Source organism: Podarcis melisellensis (genome assembly GCF_964234715.1).
Source record: "Podarcis melisellensis genome assembly, chromosome: 17".
Taxonomy (NCBI): Eukaryota; Metazoa; Chordata; class Lepidosauria; order Squamata; family Lacertidae; genus Podarcis; species Podarcis melisellensis.
The window spans coordinates 3,728,828-3,750,240 of NC_138534.1; the positions used below are offsets into that span (position 1 = coordinate 3,728,828).

General features: G+C 48.7%; 2 protein-coding genes across 11 annotated transcripts in view; one reads left to right on the forward strand and one right to left on the reverse strand.

The window, feature by feature from the left end:
• Positions 1-9,026, forward strand: part of ATP2B3 (ATPase plasma membrane Ca2+ transporting 3) — a 120,481-nt gene extending 111,455 nt beyond the window's left edge. For 5 of the 9 annotated variants that reach the window (XM_081893821.1, XM_081893815.1, XM_081893814.1 and 2 more), the window contains one exon: positions 5,555-9,026. In XM_081893821.1, coding sequence (XP_081749947.1) covers positions 5,555-5,878 — 324 coding nt within the window. In that variant the 3' untranslated portion in view covers positions 5,879-9,026. The remainder of the gene's footprint in view (positions 1-5,554) is intronic. The other 4 variants (XM_081893818.1, XM_081893819.1, XM_081893820.1 and 1 more) reach the window with 2 other exon arrangements.
• A 2,381-nt stretch (positions 9,027-11,407) lies between these two features.
• On the reverse strand, positions 11,408-19,751 carry CCNQ (cyclin Q). 2 transcript variants are annotated; one of them, XM_081894795.1, is made up of 6 exons: positions 19,638-19,751; positions 17,168-17,279; positions 16,077-16,260; positions 15,004-15,136; positions 13,784-14,011; positions 11,408-12,025 (listed from the first exon to the last, which is right to left on the reverse strand). In XM_081894795.1, the coding sequence occupies exons 2-6, from the start codon at positions 17,253-17,255 to the stop codon at positions 11,936-11,938; spliced, it is 723 nt and encodes a 240-aa protein (XP_081750921.1). In that variant the 5' UTR covers positions 17,256-17,279; positions 19,638-19,751; the 3' UTR covers positions 11,408-11,935. The 2 variants fall into 2 exon arrangements, with proteins under 2 accessions (XP_081750921.1, XP_081750920.1); XM_081894794.1 differs by lacking the exon at positions 19,638-19,751 and adding an exon at positions 18,428-19,183.
• Positions 19,752-21,413: the final 1,662 nt, after the last annotated feature.

Genomic DNA, 21,413 nt, shown 5'->3' on the forward strand with positions numbered 1-21,413 from the left:
AGGGTCAGGTGCCAAATTTTTGCCTTGCATAGGGTGCTGCTGAAATTTGAAGGACTGAAGTCCTCCCCTGGCTGAATGAGTTCGCTAAGGTTGGAGACACAAGAGGGCTGGAGTTTAGATCTGGCATCTAAATTTCATCTTTTAAAAGCCAGTGGTTATGTCACACAGGCTGGGGGAACCTGTAGCCCTCCAAATGTTGCAATTCCCATCATCCTTGACCACTGGGTATGCTGGGTTGGGACTGATGGGAGCTGGAGCTCAACAACATTTGGAGAGTACCAGGTTCTCCACCCCTGCTCTAACATGACCACAATATGGAACCTCGAGGCAATCTCTGCTGAGGAAGAAGTGCCGAGACGAAGGGATGGCAGGCAATTTCAGGAATCAGTGGTTTCATCTGAGTTCTAGAGTACAAAGTAAATTCTATTAAATCTGGAACACTTGAAACTTCAGTCTGTTAGTGGGGCAGGCCCAGGTCAGTTTCCCCTTGGGAACCCTGGGAATTGTAGTTTGGTAAGGGTGGTGAGAATTCTCCATTACAGAAGCATAGCTCCTGTCAGAGAACTGCAGTTTCCCAGAAGCAGAACTGCTACTTATTTATGGCTGGAATTCAGACATGTCGGGGGGGGGGGAGTGTTAGCAGTGGGTTTTGTAACCTTTCCTGAACTGCTAGTGCAGAGCCAATGCTGAATCATATGTATTTCCACTATATGCCCAGTGTCTTGAGCCCTTATGTTCCAAAAGGGTTCTGTCCTGCTCCCCTCACCTGCTGCTTTCCCTCAACCTGCTGGCTCATCTTTCTTTTCTGTGTCTTACCATCCGCTTTGGGGCAGGGGCAAGAGGGCAGCCTGTGGAGCATGGACAGAGGCACCAGTGGCACAGCATGAACTCATAATCCTCCCTTCCCTTGTCTCCTCCCCAAAACAGCAAGGATGGGCCTCAATACTCGAAAGTTTACCGTACTGTTGCAGCAATGCATGGGTCTTTCTTCACTTCGTGTCCTGAGGCTGTGATTGGAGGCATCTTTCACTGTCTGTCTGTCTGTCTGTCTGAGCTGTTTTGCTTCTCTGAAGTCACAGTTTGGGGTTTTCTGCCCTGGTTTTCTTGCAGCATGAAAGCAACCCCTCCTTCCTCATCTCCACTTCCTCCATCCAAAACTTGCGCTCTCCCAGTGGTGCATTGGGGGGGGGCGTGTTGCTATATGTACCAGCAGCTGCAAACCATCCACCACCTTGCTTTCCCATCTGCACAGCACAACACTGCGACCTTTTCCTAAGAGGGCAGCACTCCAAGTGGGTCCATGGCTTGGTTAGGAATGTGGTCTGATGGCATCACCAGCTTCCTTTAAACAAAAACCCCCGACCAATATCCCTATTTCAAATCTCAAATTGTTTTAGTTGATTCCCTTCCTGCCCCAGTAATAATCCTGTGTTTCCATCCCTTCTTAAGAGGGAAAAAGCACTATGGGACCATTTCATTCAGCTCTGCACAGCCTTTGGCCCTGCAAATGGAATGTAGCCCACCAGCTGTGTAGATACCACCAGTTGGTAGATACTTGACACCAACAGGCAGATACCAAAAACAGGAAGCTTGTGGGCTGGCTTGGTGAATTACAAATTATGTAGGTCTCATTTAATTCATCCTCTCAACTCTCCTGTGAGCTACATACAGTCTGGTTACAATACCCATTTATGACAATTTGAACCGGACAGAGAAAAGGTCATGCACCCCTGCTCCACCTTCAGGTTTTAGAGACAAACTGCACATGAAGACATGCTGCATGGAGGGCTGTTTTATTTTTGGTTTTTACCCTTTGCCCTTTAGGTCTTTATCTACTAAAAAGAACCCCCCAAAAGCCCCCCAAAAGCTTTTTGCCTCTTGTGAGAAATGTAGTTCTGAGAGTGATTTAGGTCTTTCCAGTATGATGATTGGCAATCTACCTTCTTTGACACGGGGAACCCTAACAATATAATAATAATAATAATAATAATAATAATAATAATAATAATAATAATAATAATAATAATTTATTATTTATACCCCATCCATCTGGCTGGGTTTTCCCCAGCCACTCTGGGCAGCTTCCAACAGAACACTAAAATACAATAACCTATTATACATTAAAAGCTTCCCTAAACAGGGCTGCCTTCAGATGTCTTATAAAAGTCTGGTAGTTGTTTTTCTCTTTGACATCTGGTGGGAGGGCGTTCCACGGGGCAGGCGCCACTACGGAGAAGGCCCTCTACCTGGTTCCCTGTAACTTGGCATCTCGCAGGGAGGGAACCGCCAGAAGGCCCTCGGCGCTGGACCTCAGTGTCCAGGCAGAAAGATGGAGGTGGAGACGCTCCTTCAGGTATACTGGACCGAGGCCGTTTAGGGCTTTAAAGGTCAGCACCAACACTTTGAACTGTGCTCAGAAACGTTTAAAACTTGCCCTGTAGATGGTGATATGCTGAGAGGTCACTGGTCTGAGATAGTCAACTGCCAACAGTTCAGGGAGCAAGAAAGAGCCAGGAAACCAAAAAGGAGAGCTCTGTTTAAGGTAGACAGGGCTGACCAAAGACATAATGAGATGGAAAAACAACATGGCCTCCCTCCTGCTAGCTAACCTTGAAAATGTCTCATATGTACACCCTTTTGAAATGAACCACTGTATCATTATGAAGCAGTTGTTCATTTTAGTGGGACTTGTGTATGAGAACATCCTAGTGGATTGAGCTTCATGCATTGGATTGGTCCCCAACTCTGCTGCCCTTAATGGTGCACGAAATCTGCCTGAGGCAACAAGCTCGCTTTACCTCATGGCAGGGGCACAGTGTTACCCTGAGGGGGGAAAGGCTCAACAGATAATGCAGCAACCAAGATACCTGGGACTGAAACATGATATAACCCAGGGTGATATAATTACCTTCTTTGACTAATCAGAGGCCAGGGTTGAAGAGCAAAGTAATGACATTGCCAACATGGAACAGAGTAAACTGAACATATTCCTTGTCTTTTAGATTTATTATATGATGCTAAGACAAATCTTTCCACTCCTAGTCCCAGAGAGGCCTAAGTACGTAGAATGTAGCACCTGCTACATTCATAACTACACAATTGCATAGGAACTTGCCCCCTTTCCCTTCATGTAGCTGACCATTTACTAAATGGTAATTTACCAGTGTACATGTAACCACTTGTTAAGCCAGCATGGTTTTATCATGTGCTAACACAAATTTTACCTCTCCCCTTATTTCCTGGGTTTCTGATAAGTATGAAGATTTTCCTCACAACCTGGCAGAACAATAGAAATAATGGGCTTACCAAATGGTTGTGTGCACCATCTAGTATCTTACCACCCAGCAAAAAATCATGTGTATTCACTAAAAGTTTACTCCGAGCAGCCACATTAAAATGTTGGGTTCTAGTTTTGTTTTTCACTTTCTGCGCAAAGCTGAAAGTTGGTTGTAGGACTCCTTGCTTTATCATGAACAGCAACAGAACCATATTTTTCTCATTGCTGACTGTAGAACCTAAAATGGTTCTCTTCTCACATAATAGCCGGACACCGCTCCCAATGGAGGAAAGAGCATTTAGGAGCCTCAGACCTTCAAATACCATATTCTCTCTAAGCTCCATTCTTATTTGCTTAGCTACCTTTCAGTATATGACCCAGTATTTCTGCCTTTCCTGCATGCTTCCGAATTGTTCTGGGTTTTGCTTTGTTGCTTTTTGTCTTTCTCTTTTAGGCCTTTTCCTCAGCTTGATCCTTCCCACCCCATCTCCTGGGTACAGGAACTGGATTCTGGGCCCCTAAAGCATGATGTGGCATGATGTGGCACCCAACTGCATGTGCTGCCCTGGAATGTTGTGCTTCTGTCCTACTTCTTTTGCTCACTGGGCATGCAGACTAGTCCACATTATGCGTCTCTTGTCCACCACCAGCTTCCTAAGCGCTAATCGAGATGAGCCACTCCTCTCCCATGGGAGAAAAAGTGTTCCCCCTTCTCCCACACCAAAACGCACCAGAAATTTTGAGCTAGGAGCAGAATGGTGTAGGATTTTTACCCACAAAGCACTGCAGGGCTGATTAAGATGGACATGGCAGTAAGCACACTGCTTGTTTATTTTTGGGCCATTTCCCCCCAGCCCTTCCTTGAAAGAGGCAGCAGGTTCGTTTTGTTTGTGAAACCAGACAGGCTGAGAATATTTTAAGCTTTTTCTGAAGCTGGGAAATCAAATGCAACTCCCCTGTCACCTTTGGTAAATTAGCTGCTATGCTCTCAACTCTGAGGAAATTAAGGGGAGCCCAACTGAATTTTAAACGCCTGTGTCAATTGCCAGACTGAGGGGCGAGAAGATGGGGGGAAACAAGCAGCAAAGAAACAGAGCAGGTATGAAATGCTGTACCCCAAAACAAAAAGTTCAGGATTTTTCCTGAGCGTAGAGGATTTTACACACACACACACACACACACACACACACTTCTTTTCCGTTCTCTCACTTTCTTTAGATTAAATTCATTTCCACCCTCCACTGTCTGTCCCTTACAAAGCCACTAGATTGTTTCACCCAATGAAAAAATGTTGGCCACATAACACCCTCCCCCATTCCTCTTCTAACCATCCGCACTTGCCATTTTTTCTATTGATTCTTCTTCTCATCCCTTTTAGTTTTTTTAGTTCTTCACTGCTGATGAGGGCTCCTTTAGTCCCCCTCACCTTTCTCCCCAATCACCCCTTCCATCAATGTCCACCAGGAATCATAAACAATATCCCAGGTATGGCGAGGAAATGGAAAATAAAGAACAACAAAACACACGAAAACTGGGCTATAGTTAAGAAAGCAGAGGGACTGGTTGTCCGCATGGGCGGCCGCTCTTTCCACCAGCTTTGAGTCAGGCCTTGGGACTTAGAAGCCAAAGAAAATGAAGTAGGGCAGCGGGAGGTGATATCAAGAACAGGATAAAGCTGTATAAAGCTGCACAAGCCTGTCTTTGGCCTCTTTTCTTCTGCTTATAGCCTATGAAAGATGGGTCAGAGCAGAGCTTATGCAGCACACAAAATGTGTATGGCTTACGTCCAAGTTACCATCACCTTAAAATGTACAATATCACAGACTTATCCTGGCTTAACAGTCATTCCCATGAAATCGTAACTCTTTAATTGGAATTAGGGACATACAGAATTCTTAGCCCCCTCACTGTGCTACAATTTGCTGAGGGAAGCCCTGACAGTTAAACTGGTATAAAGCTGATATATGCTGTTTTGTAGCATAGGGGTGCCCTCAATTAGCTAGCAGGGCTGAAAACAAATTCACCTGAGATATTTATGAAACCCTGGAGAACCACTGACAATGCTTGGCCCGCACTGACATGGGCTGGAATGAGGAGAAAGGTTAAGTGTTAGGACTGCAAGGTCCTCTCCCTTCTCCTCAGCCTTCTCCTTGACCAAGCCAGCTTGGCAAAGGACAAAGTTAGCAAGTCCCACCAATGTGGCCTGGCGTCAGTTCCGGCTCTCAAGAGACAAGCTCTCATTCTCTCTCTTCTCTTTCCTCTTGGCCTTCCCTGCAGATCCGCGTAGTGAAAGCGTTCCGTAGTTCCCTCTACGAAGGGCTGGAGAAGCCAGATACGAAGACCTCCATCCATAACTTCATGACAACGCCCGAGTTCTTGATCAACGACTACATCCACAACATCCCCCTCATTGATGATACAGACGTGGAGGAGAGCGAGGGTCCCCCGAGACGGCGCTTCCGGGCCAGTCCCCCACCATCCCCCAACAAGAACAACAACGCCATTGACAGCGGCATCTACCTAAGCACGGATGCCAGCAAGACACCTACCTCCTCGTCCAGCCCTGTTAGCCCGCTCCACAGCATGGAAACTTCCCTCTAACACAACCCCACCATGCAACCAGTCAAAATGACTTTGTGCACAGCAGGGGTGCTCAGTTCCTCCTGGGAGACAAGGACTAGCTGAGTGAGTCAGGAAAGAAAGCGGGCAGGAGATGGTGTTTCTCCTCTTGACACTGGAGGTTTTTTCTCTTAACGGGGTGGAAATGGACACGGTTTCTGCCACTGGTTGGCTCAGGCAAATGAAGACGAGAAACTGAATTGATGCAATGAAAAGCGATAGACAAACTGTGAAGGGGGAGAAAAGTTTTCTTCAGAATCACCCATGAGGGGTTTGTGGCTGAGTCCCGGAGGGTGTACAGGAAAAAAACAACAACCACCCATTTCTCTAGTCTGTTCTTCGTTTCTCTTTGGACACAAAACACACTCACCGAACCCACGATAATCCCCCGTTTGGGGGTTGCTTTGATTTATTTCTGGGACCTCTTTTCAGGTTTCCCCTCCCCCCCAAAAAAAAGTTTAAAAAAGGAACTATATTTGCACCGGAAAAAGAACAAAAAAAAAGGAAAAAGGAAAAAAGAGGAATAATCTAGACATCTATTATCCTAAATATATATATATGATACCAACCAACAGATGTATTAACGGACCTTCTGACCATAACGCATGCCTGTTATCAAACCCTCTTTTCTCCTTTCCCCTCTCCCCCAAGGGAATTTCAGCCTGGGGCAAATCTGTTTTTGTTTTGTTTTTTTTAAAAAAAAAGATCATTGCTTGCTGTAGCTTGTATTTTATATCAGGGTTTGCCAGGGAAAGAACACTGATTATTTCCTCTTGGGAGTGGGAATTGACTGTGAGGCAGTTGCTGAGTACAGCAACAGAAGCCCTGGTGGGCTGGGTCCTGCACAGATGCAGAGTGGCGGAAATTAAGGGTCTAGTTGCACTGGCACAAATTTGGGCCTTTTCAGGCAGTTATCCAGAACCTGACCCAAAGCAGACCTCCCTGAAATGGTGCCCTGCCCCCCAAGCCCCCTCCCTGGAAGTACTCTCAATCCAAATGCTTCCTAAAGCTGGTAATTTTGATCAGCTTCCAATAAATATCTGAGCAAAAGAGACTGTTTAGAAGAGGGGGAAAGATAAAGATTGAACTACTTTTTTTTAATCTACCAAGAAAGAAAGCAACAACTTTCTTGATATTTGAAATTTCTCATTCAAAGCATTGATCAGACTGGCAAAGAAGTTGTATTTCTGATAATCTTATATTTTGTGCCCAAAATGAAGGAATAGGTTTCTAGCCCTCATGGTTGCGGAAAGACATTTGAATGCATGCAGGCTTAGTGGCCAGCAATTAATGACTTCTCAACAAGTAGTTCTGGCTTCCACTCATTTTTACTTAATAATGCTGATTTACATCCAGTTTTATTCCAGAGATTAGTCATGTTACAATGCTTTTCCTTTTACACTGGTTTCAAGGACTGCATATCTCCAGACCCGATGACAGTACCTGCAAATGCTGGGCTGGGAGAAACAAGGTTATTAAGAGAATTCCACTTTTCCTTAAGGAGACTTCATGCATATCCATTCTACTTCACTATTTTTTCCTTCACACAGTTGTCTACCATGGGAGCCATGAACCCACAAATTCAGCCTCTGCAATCCCCACAATCAGAGAAGATCCCAAAGGTACCACGGCAGCAAGGACTGGGTTGCCCTTAGGAGTGACAAGGTGGGAGACAGGTCCATGAGGCCCAACTCACTGGGAAGCTGGTCTGCCGCACAGAGAAAAGAGAGCACTGCTGCCTTTTCTTGCAGCTCCCATGCATTACTGTTCAGCCCGTTTGGGTGAATGGCCTGGTGGGCTGTGCCTCATACTAGTGAGCAGTAGAGAATGCGTACCATTTGTACACATTTCTGCCTCATAGGCCAAAATCACAGGGCAACCATTTGAAGGTGGCAGAGATTCCTGCTGCTGAGCAGTGTGTATTCCTGGCTCACATGCTACCTTGATCCTATGCACAGACAAGTGCTGTGAGGTGGCGGTGAGGAGGTAATGTTTCCTTTGCTCGTTTATATCCCACTCTTCCTCTCGGTTCAGGGTAGCCTACAGCGCATTATTCTATGTTAGTCCTGCAACAATCCTGTCAGGACAGAGAGTTAGAGAATGAGTTCATAGAATCCTAGGGTTGAAAGGGACCATCTAGTCCAAAATTGCAGCAGTCTTTTGCCCAAGGTGGGATCAAACCCAGGATCCTGAGATCAAGAATCTCATGCCGTATCAGAGGCCACCAAGTAGCTTCCATGGCTGGGTGTGATTTCCCTTGTTTGACGCGCTATTGGATGGATGCACTGCATTGGCTTAGAGAACCTTTGGTCTAGCAGGCGAGGGCAGAGAAAGAAAAGTTGAGGTTCACGGCACAGCAGCACATGGTGTCATAAGGTCAGAAAAACGTCTTTATCGCCCAGAGAGAATACTGGCTTCCACCAGGTTAAGCTTGCGTTCATCTTCTTTCAAACCAAACCAGCTTATCTTAACCTCAGTTATACAACATTCCTGCCAGAACGAACCTGCGAAAAGCTCCAAACTGCCACTGGCTCTCCATGGCAGCAAGCACGGATCTGGGCAGAGTGCAACCACTGAACTTAAATGAAGGGCCAGCACCCTTTTGATGATGCTGAGGGTTTCTTACAAGTATCTGGTGCCGTGGTCTGCACTGATACAGTTCCGCAATATGGGGCTACATAGAGGCCACCAAAGAAGCATTCATAGTTCTGTCACGCACGGTGACAAAGGAGCTGTACCTACAGCAGCCAGGGGGAGATGGGGAAGGAGTCAGGATTCATGGGTGCTGTCCCTGACCAGACTGTTTTGTCTTTTGCTGCAAAGATGAGTGGCCCTCAACCCCTCGCAGCCCCAGCTTTCTCCGCGTATAAAAAACACGTAGCTAAAAGTCTGTAATATTTAGAAACTGTGGAACATACTCTGCGTTTTCCCAGGGCAAACCTGCTTGAAAATACCAGCTGCAGCACTGTCAGAAAAGCCATCCCTTCCACGGAAGGGCAAATGCCAAACCCATCTGTAAATCTTTTTGTCGTCATCTTTTCTTTCCAAGAAAAACAATGAAAACAAAAAAAAGTTTCTTTTTCCTCATCTGAGTGTTTAAAGGGGAAAAAAATAAAAATGGAAATCTTAAGTGTTTAATTTTCAAGTAAACGGAATGGGCCACCAAAGGAAAGCTTTCGTCCCCGTCTGGGCTTATATATGCACACACACACACCATCCGAAGAAAAAAGAGATCACTTTGCTGCTGTACAAATTTGCCAGGTGTTTATCAGTGAGTTTCTGCTATTTCACAAGGGCGGGAGGGTAAGGGCATTCCTTCTAAGGGAGGGGGGATTGCGTTTCATTGGGGGTATTTTTTTTCCCTAAATCATAGTAAAAAGGGGGAGAGGGTGAGAGGTTTTTTAAAAATAATAATAAATAATAATAATAAGTAAAAAAAAAAAAAGCGCTTGTACATTTGTCCAAATGGAAGAGGCTATCCAAAAATCACAAAGCCACCAGGCTAAAAGACCCCTAGATCTTTAAAGCTAAACTGCTTTAATGACTTGATTATTAAAACAAGACCAGGCTGCTACCCAAAGCGAAAGCAGAAAACCAGCCATAGTCCCAGGATAGCAACACTTTCAAGCAAAAATGGGGGAGAAATAAACTACAAGTGCTACAAAATATTGTTTGTAAGCCCAATTTGTTTTGGAAAAAAAAATATCAAGAGCATTGTAAATGTACAAGTAATATATAAACCACCGAACTTGGGTATTGGATAATTTTTAACATGCATTTATGATAAGCTATTGCATTTTGTACCAGTTATCCTTCTTGTTATTTGGACATTTACAGTGCCTTTGATAAAGGACTTTTTCTCAAAATGCAATGGGCTGTAATAAATAGTAGAGTTTATTTCCTTTCTTTGGATGCTACCATCATCAGTGTCAAGTGGACCACACTGGGGACCATCCATAAGGGACCTACAGTTTGCGTAAGTTTGGTAAACCTTTTTCCCCACTCTCCTCCATCCTAAGGAGTATACACTAATAGTAAGCTCTATCCATTGTCCCAAAAACTGTAGAAAAAAACCCTAAAAGCAGAAGGGGGTCCCAAAACAATGAAAACTAAGTATGCAGTGTGGGACACAAGATGCCGACTGACAGTGGTGGGGAGAGGGGGGGCTGGCTTGCTAGAACGAAGAGCTGGAGCACATCTCTCTGCAACCCCGTGTGACTAGTCCAACTTGTTCTAACCAGTAGCAGATGCTTCCTTTGTTACAACTCCACTTCCAGCAGCCTCTCCACTTGATGCCTGACAATACTCTCTGTAGATGGTCTCTTAGAGTATGCGGGCTAAGGGTACTGCCAGGTTTGGAAGACACACCACAGGTGGGGGGGGGGGGACTAGAAGCAACTGGTTTTCCATTCTGACTTCTAATACGAAGTATAAAGGGCATTCACCCTAGAGATGAAAAAATGCCATTTTTGCTTCCATGGGCCACTGAAGAGTCATTCCTACAAGTTCAGGATGTGTGTCACTAAAGTAGAAATATACTAAAGTAGAAATATACTAAAGTAGAAATATGGCAGACATGCAGGAGCTGAGCTGCAAATGTACAGCAATGAGAGGTCAATCTGGAATAGATCTGGTTAGCAAGTGGTGAGCTGGCAGCCCTCAGTGGCACAGCCAGCAGGGGGCTGTGGCGCAAGAGCTATGCCCTAGAAAGGGCTCTACTGGCATCTGCCTCTGCTGTACTGTTGCCTGCTGTACTGTACTGCTGTTCACAGAAGGATGGGGGCAAAACCACCCCAAACCACAAATGGGGGTGGGGTGACTGTAGTGCACATGGCAGCAGCAGCGGCTCATCATTTCGACCTGACTTGCAACATGCCCTTGAAAGTTGGCCCACATTGGTCTCGTTGTCAAAGGCAGGCAGCCTCCCTGAGCTTTCTCTGCCACATTAGGACCGGCTAACAATTGCTATCTGGCCATTATGAAGCATGGAGAACTGACCCCCACCCCAAGTGGAACAGGCAAAGGTGCAAGAATGAAATGGCACTCAAAAGGTATACTGTCTTTGGACACGTTACTTATTATTATTAATTTTATTTATGAATTACTCCCTGTAAGGCATCCAGTAGCTACCAAGGCTAATAGCAGTGACAGACCAAGGCTTTATAAATTTGCCTAATCCTTTTTAAAGGCCATCACATTCCATGGCAATAAATCTCACGTTAATTATTTTGTGCTATCAGCATACAGACTTTGGCATGTCCTGAAGATACTGCCGTGTAACTGGACAAAACTCGAGTTCTAGAGTTTTGAAAGAGCAAAGGGAAGAACTCAAGGATTGAACTTCTGACTGTTCGATCAGTGCCAAAATTTCAGCTTGACAGATGGAACTCGGGTGAAGAGGCATACCGTTGGGGCAACCGCAACCTGGATTCAAGGTGCTTTTTGGCTCCTAGTTTATATGTCTGAGTTTTTAACACTGGGAGGAAAGAACTGCAGGGGGTATGATGAGGCTTGAAATGAGTGGTGCCATTTTTTTATATTAATTGGCAGCCCTAGTTCATCCATGAATTTTTCTTACTCTGGAATTAAGGCATTCACAGCAGTGGAGTCTTTGTCAGATGTCATGGAGTCATGGTACTTCATCCAAGATCTATGACTGGTACGTTGAAGCTTTGGGGATCCATTCCAGAAACAGGTGGGGGAAATATCCTGGCAACATGTTTCACCTGTAGTAGGGAGGCAACAGGTTCCTTCTCCATGTTCTTCTTTCCCCATGGACTCTGAGCTGGCACCAAGTTGAGAGTAGAGGATCAAAGGCTTCAGACTAATTCCAGGCTGGAGAGGGATTCGGGGACACCACAGAACAGAGTCTATCCAGGCACAAACACCAATCCAGCCCGTTCTGTTCAACTGGGTCGCTCAAAACAAACAGGATACAAATTTGGTGTGTTTTCAGGGGGCAACACTATCACCTCAACCCCACTTAAAGTGACCAGTCAACTTGGGGCGCTGAAGCCTTCTCCTTACGGCCCCATGTACTTAAGAAATTTCTGTATCCAGAGTATAGATCTGGATCAAGCCCAAAACAATCTGGTCAATGACATTCTTGGAGAGATCTTCGCTGAACACCTAGAAGGAGAGAAAACCAGAATAGAATTGTAGAGTTGGAAGGGACCCCAAGGATCATCCAGTCCAATGCCCTGGAATGCAGGAATCTCAGCTGAAGCATCCATGACAGATGGCCATCTAACCTCTGCTTAAAAACCTGCAAGGAATTAGCGGTCACCACCTCCCAAGCGAGCGAGACCGCTCCACTGTCAAAATACGATGGGCCTCCTGGAGAGGCCGACCTGCCAGGTCCAAAGCCGCCGCTCCTGGCAGGCTGCTTTGCCCTCCCAGTTTGCTCCAGTGGCAGCAGAAGCGGTGGCAGCTTTGGTTTTGGCAGCACCCAAGTGGGCGCCCCTGTCTCCCTCTTCCAAGACCTAGCTGCTCCCACTTCCTTATTAGCATTGAAGCTGGCGAAGCCAAGAACTCGCTGGAGTTCCCTGTCTCCAACCTCTTTGCCTCCCCAGTGCCTTGAAACTCTCCACTGCTTCATGCGGGAGACTTTCCTCCTCTGCCACCACCACCACCCCGCCTTTGAACCAAGCACACAAAGTATGGGAACTAATAATAATAATTTTTTATTTATACCCCGCCCTCCACAGCCAAGACCGGGCTCAGGACGGCTAACAACGAATAATAAAAACAAATTGATTAAAATACAAAAAGATTAAAATACAACATTAAAACATTAGGATGCAGCCTCTTCACAGGAGGAGAAAGGAAAAAGAAAGGGGGGGTGGAATCAAACTGATTCTAAGACAAAGGCCAGGTGGAACAACTCTGTCTTACAGGCCCTGCGGAAAGAAATCAGATCCTGCAGGGCCCTGGTCTCATGAGACAGAGCGTTCCAACAGGCTGGAGCCAGTGTTGAAAAGGCCCTGGCTCTGGTTGAAGCTAATCCAACTTCCTTAGGGCCCAGGACCTCTAGGGTGTTGCTATATATGGACCTTAAGGTCCTCCGTGGGGCATACCGGGAGAGGCGGTCCCGTAGGTACAAGGGTCCTAGAAAGGGTTTTTAAACAAAGCAGCAGCAGCAGCGGCGGCAGCTCTCTAATGCCCCCGTCCTGATCCAATGCAATGACCCTGGGGCTGCATCTGCCTTTTTTCTTTTTCCCATAAAAAACTGGGAGGACTGCAGATCACCTGCAGATCACCTGCATCCTGTATCATTTGGCCTCTGAATCCTAAGTTGTCCCTTAAGGGCATACCGAGGATTGAAGGGGGGTCTCATGAGCAGAAGGGGAAGGCCTGCAACCTCCCCCTGTGCTGGTTCCCAGGCCTAGCACATCCCTGTACAGTGGTACCTCTAGCTGCAAACGTAATCCATTTCGGGGTGCCATTCGCACCCTGAAAAGTCTGCAACTAGAGTGCCTCTTCTGCACATGTGTGCGGCACGATCAAGCGCTTCTGCATGTGTGCAAAGCTAGCAGATCACTTCTGTGCATGCGGCGAACCCGGAAGTAAACACTGCCGGGGGTTTGCCATGTTCGTAAGCTGAAAGTCCACAACAAGAGCGGAACGCAACACAAGGTATGACTGTATAACAGGCAGGGAAGTGGCTGGTGTGGAGCATGGAGTTCATGTGACTGCAGAGGCGCAGCAGCCGACGGGTGGCACTGTCTGTACTTCTGATTCAGCATAAAAACAGACCATTAAGAAGGAAGAAGGCTGCTGCGTGGGCCAGCTCCAAGACAAGAGTCCAGGTCCAGGTTGGGCTGAAAGGGGATACCCGACTGCTTGCCCCGCCAGTGGCCTGCCCACCTCTCACTCCCGCGCCCTTACCTGCCACCAAGGCCTCTCCGCTTCAGCATCAGCAGGCACCTCCACCCCGTAACACTGCAGGGCCAGGTAAAGGATGGATGCAGCAATATGCTGAGGGGGGTGTTGCAGGCACAGAGGCCCGTGGTAGCTGTCCCGCAGCAAGGCCCAGGCTGCCACAGCCACTGGGGTCCGATCCCAGCTGTGCCGGTTCATCCAGTGCTTCAGGGACAACAAGTAGTGGAGAAGGTACTGCAGAAAGAGAACAGCAAGTGTCAGCGCTGGCTGAAAACCCAGGGGCTCCGCTTGTGAGCAGCATCTCTCACAAAAGCCCTTCCTTTCAAAAAGGGATCAGAGCTTGTGGCAAAGCCATGGCAGATGCTCTTCGAAGGCCATGTCCCTTGCTTCAGCCCCACTGGCATCTGGTCCCATGATTCAGTCCCTTGGAGCTAACAACACAATCTCACAACTTTTCCCCACTTTGTCCTCACGTGTGTGTGGCTCTCCAGCATGGAGGTCCCCATGGTTTAGGAAAAAAACCTGGATGACTCCTGAACACCAGGGACACTGTGGCCCTCAGGCACAACCTGAGCCCAACTAATGATTGAGAACGGTGGAAGCCACAGCTTCCCCAGCCCCACTGAAGACCACCTGGCCACTTGGTAGTGGAAAAATCTCTACACAACTCTTCAAAGCAAAATAGGTGTTGCTTTTATTCTCACAATAACCCTGGAAAACAGATGAAACTGGCAAGCTATTTGCCCAGTGAGCTTCATGACTTGTGAGGGATTTGAACTCAGGTCTCTCCTGCAAGCCCAGTACTTTATTCATGCCACCACACTGGCTTTTGCATTCCTACATCCTGCTGCCCCAGGGTGCAATCCTACTGCACCTGCTCTCAACCATGGAGAAGGGCTCCAAAGTCAGGAGTGCTGGCTCCCAGCCAGCCTGGGTTCATTCTCCCACCACTTGGGGAACGAGTGTCGCTGGGTACCATCTTTCCTCCCCGCTACTATGTCTGGCTTCCCTTCTCTGGCCAGAACTGTGACTTCTGATCTGTTCCTCCTAGTCTAACCCTCTGCAGTCTGTTCCCATCTGGAAGGTGGAAGCAGAACCCAGAGGCTTGGGGTGCAAGGAACAGTTCCTCCAGGTGGGAGGAGAGTCGTGAAGGTGTAGCCCTTTGCCTCCCAAGCAAGTCATGCACCCCGTTTGCACCCTGAGCCACCACACTGAGCAGCCCGCACCTTATGGGGGTGCTGGAAGGAGACACGGAAACACAGCACCCGCAGCATGAGGAGCTCACACTGGACAATGCTGTCTCTCAGCTCCCAGAAATGCATGTCCAGTTCCAGGGGGTCACTTCGTGGGTGCAAGTACCTGTGGGGAAGAGGAAAAATTCTGGGGGTTTATGGGGTTCCTTCTTGCAGGTGACAAATTAAACTGATTTTTCTCTTTCTCTGAACACCCAAAGAAAGCTGCATGCAAATGTCTTACAGAGGGAGGCGTTCCTTCTAAGCCTGAACAATCTTCTATGGAAATCTTGTGGAAAGCCAAATCCCTTGCCTAGAATTCTGAATGGGGCTACAGCCTTTGTTCCCCATAAATAGTAGATTTATCAACTACAGCTGTTAGTTGATTAATTGGTGGGGGGACACTTTTAATCAACAAGAAGAAAGCCTAATTGATAAAGCATTTATTTCACTTTTTAAGTCAGTTTTCTCTTTAGTCTGGCTGATGGTTGCAGCAAGGGGTCCTTTTTTGTTTATGCCACATGGGCTGTTCACATTGGGGTTGACCTACAAATTTTACTATACGGGGCAAATGTCTGCACTGCCACTTGTGAATAAACTTTGACATAAGCCAGTCAAGAGGATAACTGGATTTAAGCAGTTCAGAAAAGCAAGTGGGGATGTGTATGTCTTTAACCAAATTAAAAGAGGGATGGTTTTGTTATTCCTTGCTCTTGCAAGCACACCCACCCACTGTGGAAAGCGGAGGGTACAATGGCAAGATGAGTGAGAAGGGGCACAACTGTATAATCCCTCATACCATATATCCTAAGAGCAAACTCAGTTCTCCAAGTATGCCTCCTTATGTAGGTACAACACCACTATTCATGCACAAGAAGGAGGAATCAGCAGGCTTGGGGAAACCCCAAGGTCTGCAGAAGTACAAAAAAAGTAAATTAGGAAGGGACTCCCTCCAAAAAGCCCAATGGCTAAGGAATGGCTGTTGGGGGTGAGAGATGCCTTATTCTGCATCCATGTAGATACTCCTAATACAACTAAGTCCAGCACTCACACTCGGTCCCCATTACCTGTGGCTGACATTGATGATGTCCCTTGTCCGCAGGTGCTGCTCTTCTACCTTCCCCGCTAGGTAAAGGGCAGCCATAGCTACCAAGTAGGGATCATAAGGTTCCAGAGGCACCTCCATAAAGAACCGGTGGTAAATGGTGCATGCTGTGGCAATAGGGACAGAGCGCAAGCCCAGTTTCACACCTGTCAATGGAAAAGAGAATCAGCAAGGCGAGGATCAGGGACTGTGGGGGGAAGCAAAGTGCAGGGCCCCTTGACTCACAGGTGGCTTGGCCACAAAGCAGAGGGCAGAAGAGGGAGAGGGCAAACTAACAAGGTTGCGGTGAGGGAAAATCCACTGGGAAGTTCTCCTGCGCAAACCTCTCTAAAATGAATGGGAGCTGTGCAAAACCATGCGCAGATCCAATTCCTTTCAGTGATGCAGACTCAGATTTTTTTTCCAGTGGATTACATCCCATTTTAACCATTGGGAGGAAGGGGCTTTCAGATTTTCTGCCTGTAGGCACCTAAATGTCGCTTCCACCCTCAATATGCCTACGGGCTCCCCCTTCCCTCAATCAGGGCAGATTTCCTCCTAAACAATATTTCTTGATTTTCCTTGACGTTTTAGCTTCCGTTCTAAAATAAAGCAACCAGCCTTTTCCTTTTGGAGATATAAGACAAATTATTCAGACAATGTTTTTACCCCAGCCTGCCTCCACCACCTTTCAGTATTCCTGTGAGTGGAAAAGTAGCGACACTATGCAATTTATTTTAAAAAACAAAATGTCATTGAGCTTAACAATTTATTACAGTTAACTGAAAACAGCATTAATTTTAAAAGAGCATACTGCTTGAATTGTTTCCTGTTTCTCGTTGACTTACAATGCCGCCCGCCAACTCCTCCATTTCACAGCTCTAGGCTTGCCTCCAACCCAACCAGGCAGGACCCTCTACCCTCCAAGCCACAAAGATTGCCACACCTGGTCCTGTGTCTCCTCAAATCACCTTTCCCCTTCCAACATAACCCTCCTTTCTCACAGGGATTGGGGCACTACTAACCAAGCGTTCCTCAGCTGCTCCAAAATGCAGAGCCCAGCACCCCTCTCACCTGCCTCCATGATGAACCTGCAGACTTTGAAGTGTCTCCTGGCATCGGCAGATACCTGACCGGCCTCTGACAACCCAGCAGAATCCATGAAGGTTGGTGTGTTCCAAAGAGTCTGCAGAAACAAAAAGAACCCAAAACCGCCTTAGGAAACGCCCCTGGGAAACGTCCTAGGCAAAGCCCCTTGCTCCCAGTAGGATGCTGCTCTTTGAGTCCCATTCCTTTGACTGACAGTCAGCTGCTACCACCTGCCCCGCTCCCTAAGGCCATGGCAGTCTAGCAAGAGTTGCATGCTCAGGCTGCACTGAATTAAGGACAGATATGGAGGGAAGAGACGCAGGTGGCGCTGTGGTGTAAATCACAGAGCCTAGGGCTTGCCAGTTGGAAGGTTGGCGGTTCAAATCCCTGCAACAGGGTGAGCTCCTGTTGTTCGGTCCCAGCTTCTACCAACCTAGCAGTTCAAAAGCGCGTCAAAGTGCAAGTAGATAAAGAGGTACTGCTCCGGCGGGAAGGTAAACGGCGTTTCCATGCGCTGCTCTAGTTTCGCCAGAAGCGGCTTAGTCATGCTGGCCACATGACCTGGAAAAACTGTCTGCAGACAAATGTCAGCTCCCTTGGCCAATAAAGATGAGCACCGCAACCTCAGAGTCATTTGCGACTGGACTTAACTGTCAGGGGTCCTTTACCTTTACCTTTTTATGGAGGGAAGTCCATCTCCGTCTAAAAGCAAAACATTATCTAAAACAGCTGGGGGGGGCACTATTTATAACTCCTGTCAAGAGGAGCACCTAATACTAGCGCCCATGCTCATAGCAAGTTGTAGTGCAAGGAGGACAGGATTAAATGGAAACGGCATCCAGAAAATGCACTCCTTTGATGCCGCATTACAAGATCGTGCTTGTTCCTAACATATGGTAAGGCAACACTTTATATGCACACACTAAGAGAAGGGATGCAGCTCTGGCCTCCTTCCACTGAATCAGCGGTGTGGGTGGGAGGGGGTGTTGGAGAACCCCCAGAACAGCACAAGGGAGGAGGAGGGAAGATGAATCTGCCATGCAAGCCGAACTGGAAGAGTGCGACACTGATATTCCTCCCACTGCAAACAAGTCAGAGGAGTTCCCAGCAGGACATTGTGAAAGTATCTGTATAGGCCAGTGAGGAAGAACCACTAGGCTACAGGCTGGATCAGGCCCATGGCACCTCTGCCAAGGCCACACTCCTCCTCCTCCTCCTCCAACGTCAGAGCAGGGAAAACCTCACCCACAGTTCGGCAGAGGCGGGATTCATGGGTGATGTTCCTCAGGATTGCTGGGGTGGGGGAGTCTTAAGCCTTCACTTCCCCATCCAATAAAAATGAGTTAAGAAAAGCTAAGAGCAGTGTGCGTGGGATTTGGAGGGGGAGGGCGTTAAACCTGCCCTCCCTCCCCATCCTGATGATACATCTTCGTGGGGGGGGGGCAGGTGATGTGTCTTTCTATGTAAGTGGGGGAGCTCCTGCGAGAGAATATGGCTCTGGAAGGCAAGGGAGGGAGCATGTGCATATATGCACATATATAAGCACACATATATGTGGATATATATATTGGCAGCCACTCTCCTCCTCCAGCTATCTTTTCTACTCTAGAGGAAGTATACACACTCAGAATCAACAACCGTGAATCAGAACGGAAGAAGAGCTCTGCCGGATCATGTCAATGGCCTTTCCAACCCAGCATCCTGTTCTCACCTTGACTGACCAAGATGCCCCAATGGGAAACCCACAATTCATTAATGCCAGGACTGTTTAAAGGCAGGGATGGAGGAACCTGTGGTACTGCTGGGACACCCCAAAGCCCCAGCCGATTTGAGCAACAGTAATAGATCAGGGGAGTTGCATCCAGCAACACTTCTTAAGGTATCTCCAAAAATGGGTTCTCCAGTCAGTGAAGGAAGTGGAGTGGAAGGAAAGATGAGCGCAAGAAAGGCACACCATGCCCAGCCCCTGAACCATGGAAGCAAAGTCCCTCTGGCATTGCAGTGCTGCGGCCTACACAGCAGCACCCAGAGTCTGCAAAGTTCAGCCCAGCTGGTGCCAATCTATTTTGCACGCTAGGAAGGCGAAGTATGTCCACCCAATTTTTTTGGTTGCTCACCTTGATTTGTCAAAAAATAACATGTCTTGTACAAATTATAACATCCTTCAAAATATAAAATACAAACGTAAAATGTGATCAGAACTTTGTAAGATACAACGACGGTCTTTCTGCATAAGACTGCGCCCCTCGAGAGGTCTGCGCCCTGGGCGGCTGCCCGGCTGCCCTAAGGATGGCGCCGGCCCTGCAGAGCCCACCCCCCCGCCCGGGGCTCGGCCGGGCCCGGAGCCTCCCCGGTTTCTATCTGCACAAAGGAAAGGAGAGCGCAGGAGCCCCCCCTCGCCCTCGCCCCCCTCCGGGCCCCGACCCACCCCGGGCACTCGCTCGCCTCCGCCGACCTGCTACTGGCGGGAGCCGAGGCGCGCAGCTGGCGGCGCGGGAGGCCGCGGAGCAGGCGCCGCCGCGCGGGGGGGGGAGGAGGAGCCCGGCCCGGCCGCGCGCTCCAGCCGCTGCGTGGCGCCTCCGCGCGGACCAAAGGCAGCCGAGCCGGCGCGCAGCTCCCTGGCCCCGTCGCCCCCAAGCGGAGCCGGGCCGGAGGCGCGCGCCAGGAAACGTCCTCTCGGGCGCGGCGCGCTCTTCCTGCTCTCCGCCCCCCGGCCGGCCTTCCCTTCCTCGCCTGGGCGGAGACTGCTTTCCCGCCGAGGCTTCCCACGCGCCGGAGCCCCTTCCAGGCGCAGCGGTGCCCTCGCCGGATGCTGCCCCGGGCGCGCTTCTTCGGCGCAGCGCCGCACCGACTGGGCTCCGCGGGGGAACACGACCTCGCCCTCCGCCTCGCCTCCGGGGCTCGGGGAAGCAAGGGAAGCGGAGGCCTGAAGCTCTGGCCCGGGCAGGTTGTTCCGTGAGCAGCAGGAAAACACAAACACCGCGGAAAGAGCTTTTGGAGCTTCCAGGTTCCGGGAAGGACTCGCGAGGGCTCCGGGAACGGGGCAGAGCCAACTCGCCCTTTCTTTCTTTATTTCCCCGCCACCCGCATAAACCTGTGGTCGTGCAAGTGTAAGATGCGAGTTACCTGTACCTGAAAAGAGCCGTGGCGTGTGTTTTACAACGATTCCCCACGAGAGGGTGCCGGTTGAAAATTAATCTGGAATCAAATGGCCTGGCGGATGGATGAGGCTGCAGTCCGGAGTTACCCATCGCTAAGGAGGAAGCCTCCCATTGGGCACAGTGGGATTTACTTCTGAGTAAATAGCTAAGCAGCAGCGAACACTAGACCTAAGCCTAAGCAATGCAACTGAAGCAACATGTTTGCTCTGCCTCCAGTCACGTCCTCTTGTTTTCCTTTCCCCCCCCCAAAAATTATTACATTTTCCACAATTATAATACTTATGGACCAAACAAAACACAAAGAAGAAAAAGAAAAACAAAAAAGACAGCATAAGAAAAAACAGTATACAGTGGTGCCCCACAAGACGAATGCCTCGCAAGACGAAAAACCCGCAAGACGAAAGGGTTTTTCGGTTTTTGCGTCGCTTCGCTAGACGAATTTCCCTATGGGCTTGCTTCGCAAGACCTCTTGCGGGACCTCTTTTAAATGCTGGCGGTGGGGAGCAAAGCCTTTCCCCCCCCCCTCCGGACTTCAGAAGAGGTCCAGGAAGGCCGACGGGGGCCGAAAGGCTTTGCTCCCCACCGCCAGCATTTTAAAAGCGGTCCGGGATTTTTAAAAGCGGTCCGCCAGCATTTTAAAAGCTCCCCCCTGCCTGCCTTCCCGGGAGAGCGGAAAAACGCGCTGCAATTCTCCGCTCTCCCCGACGGCTTTTGAAGGCAGGCGGGGGGAAGCAAAGACTTTTGCCCCCCGCCAGCCTTCAGAAGAGGTCCAGGACCTCTTCCGAAGGCGGGTGGGGGGCAAAAGTCTTTGTCCCCCCTGCCTGCCTTCCCGGGGGCTTTTAAATCGCCCCGGAACTGTCCCTGGGCGATTTAAAAGCCCCCGGACGGCTTTTGAAGGCAGGCAGGGGGGAGCAAAGACCCTTGCCCCCTGCCAGCCTTCAGAAGAGGTCCAGGACCTCTTCTGAAGGCTGGCGGGGGGCAAAAGTCTTTGTCCCCCCTGCCTGCCTTCCCGGGGGCTTTTAAATCGCCCCGGGACAGCGGAGAATGTCCCGGGGTTTTTTAAAATGCTG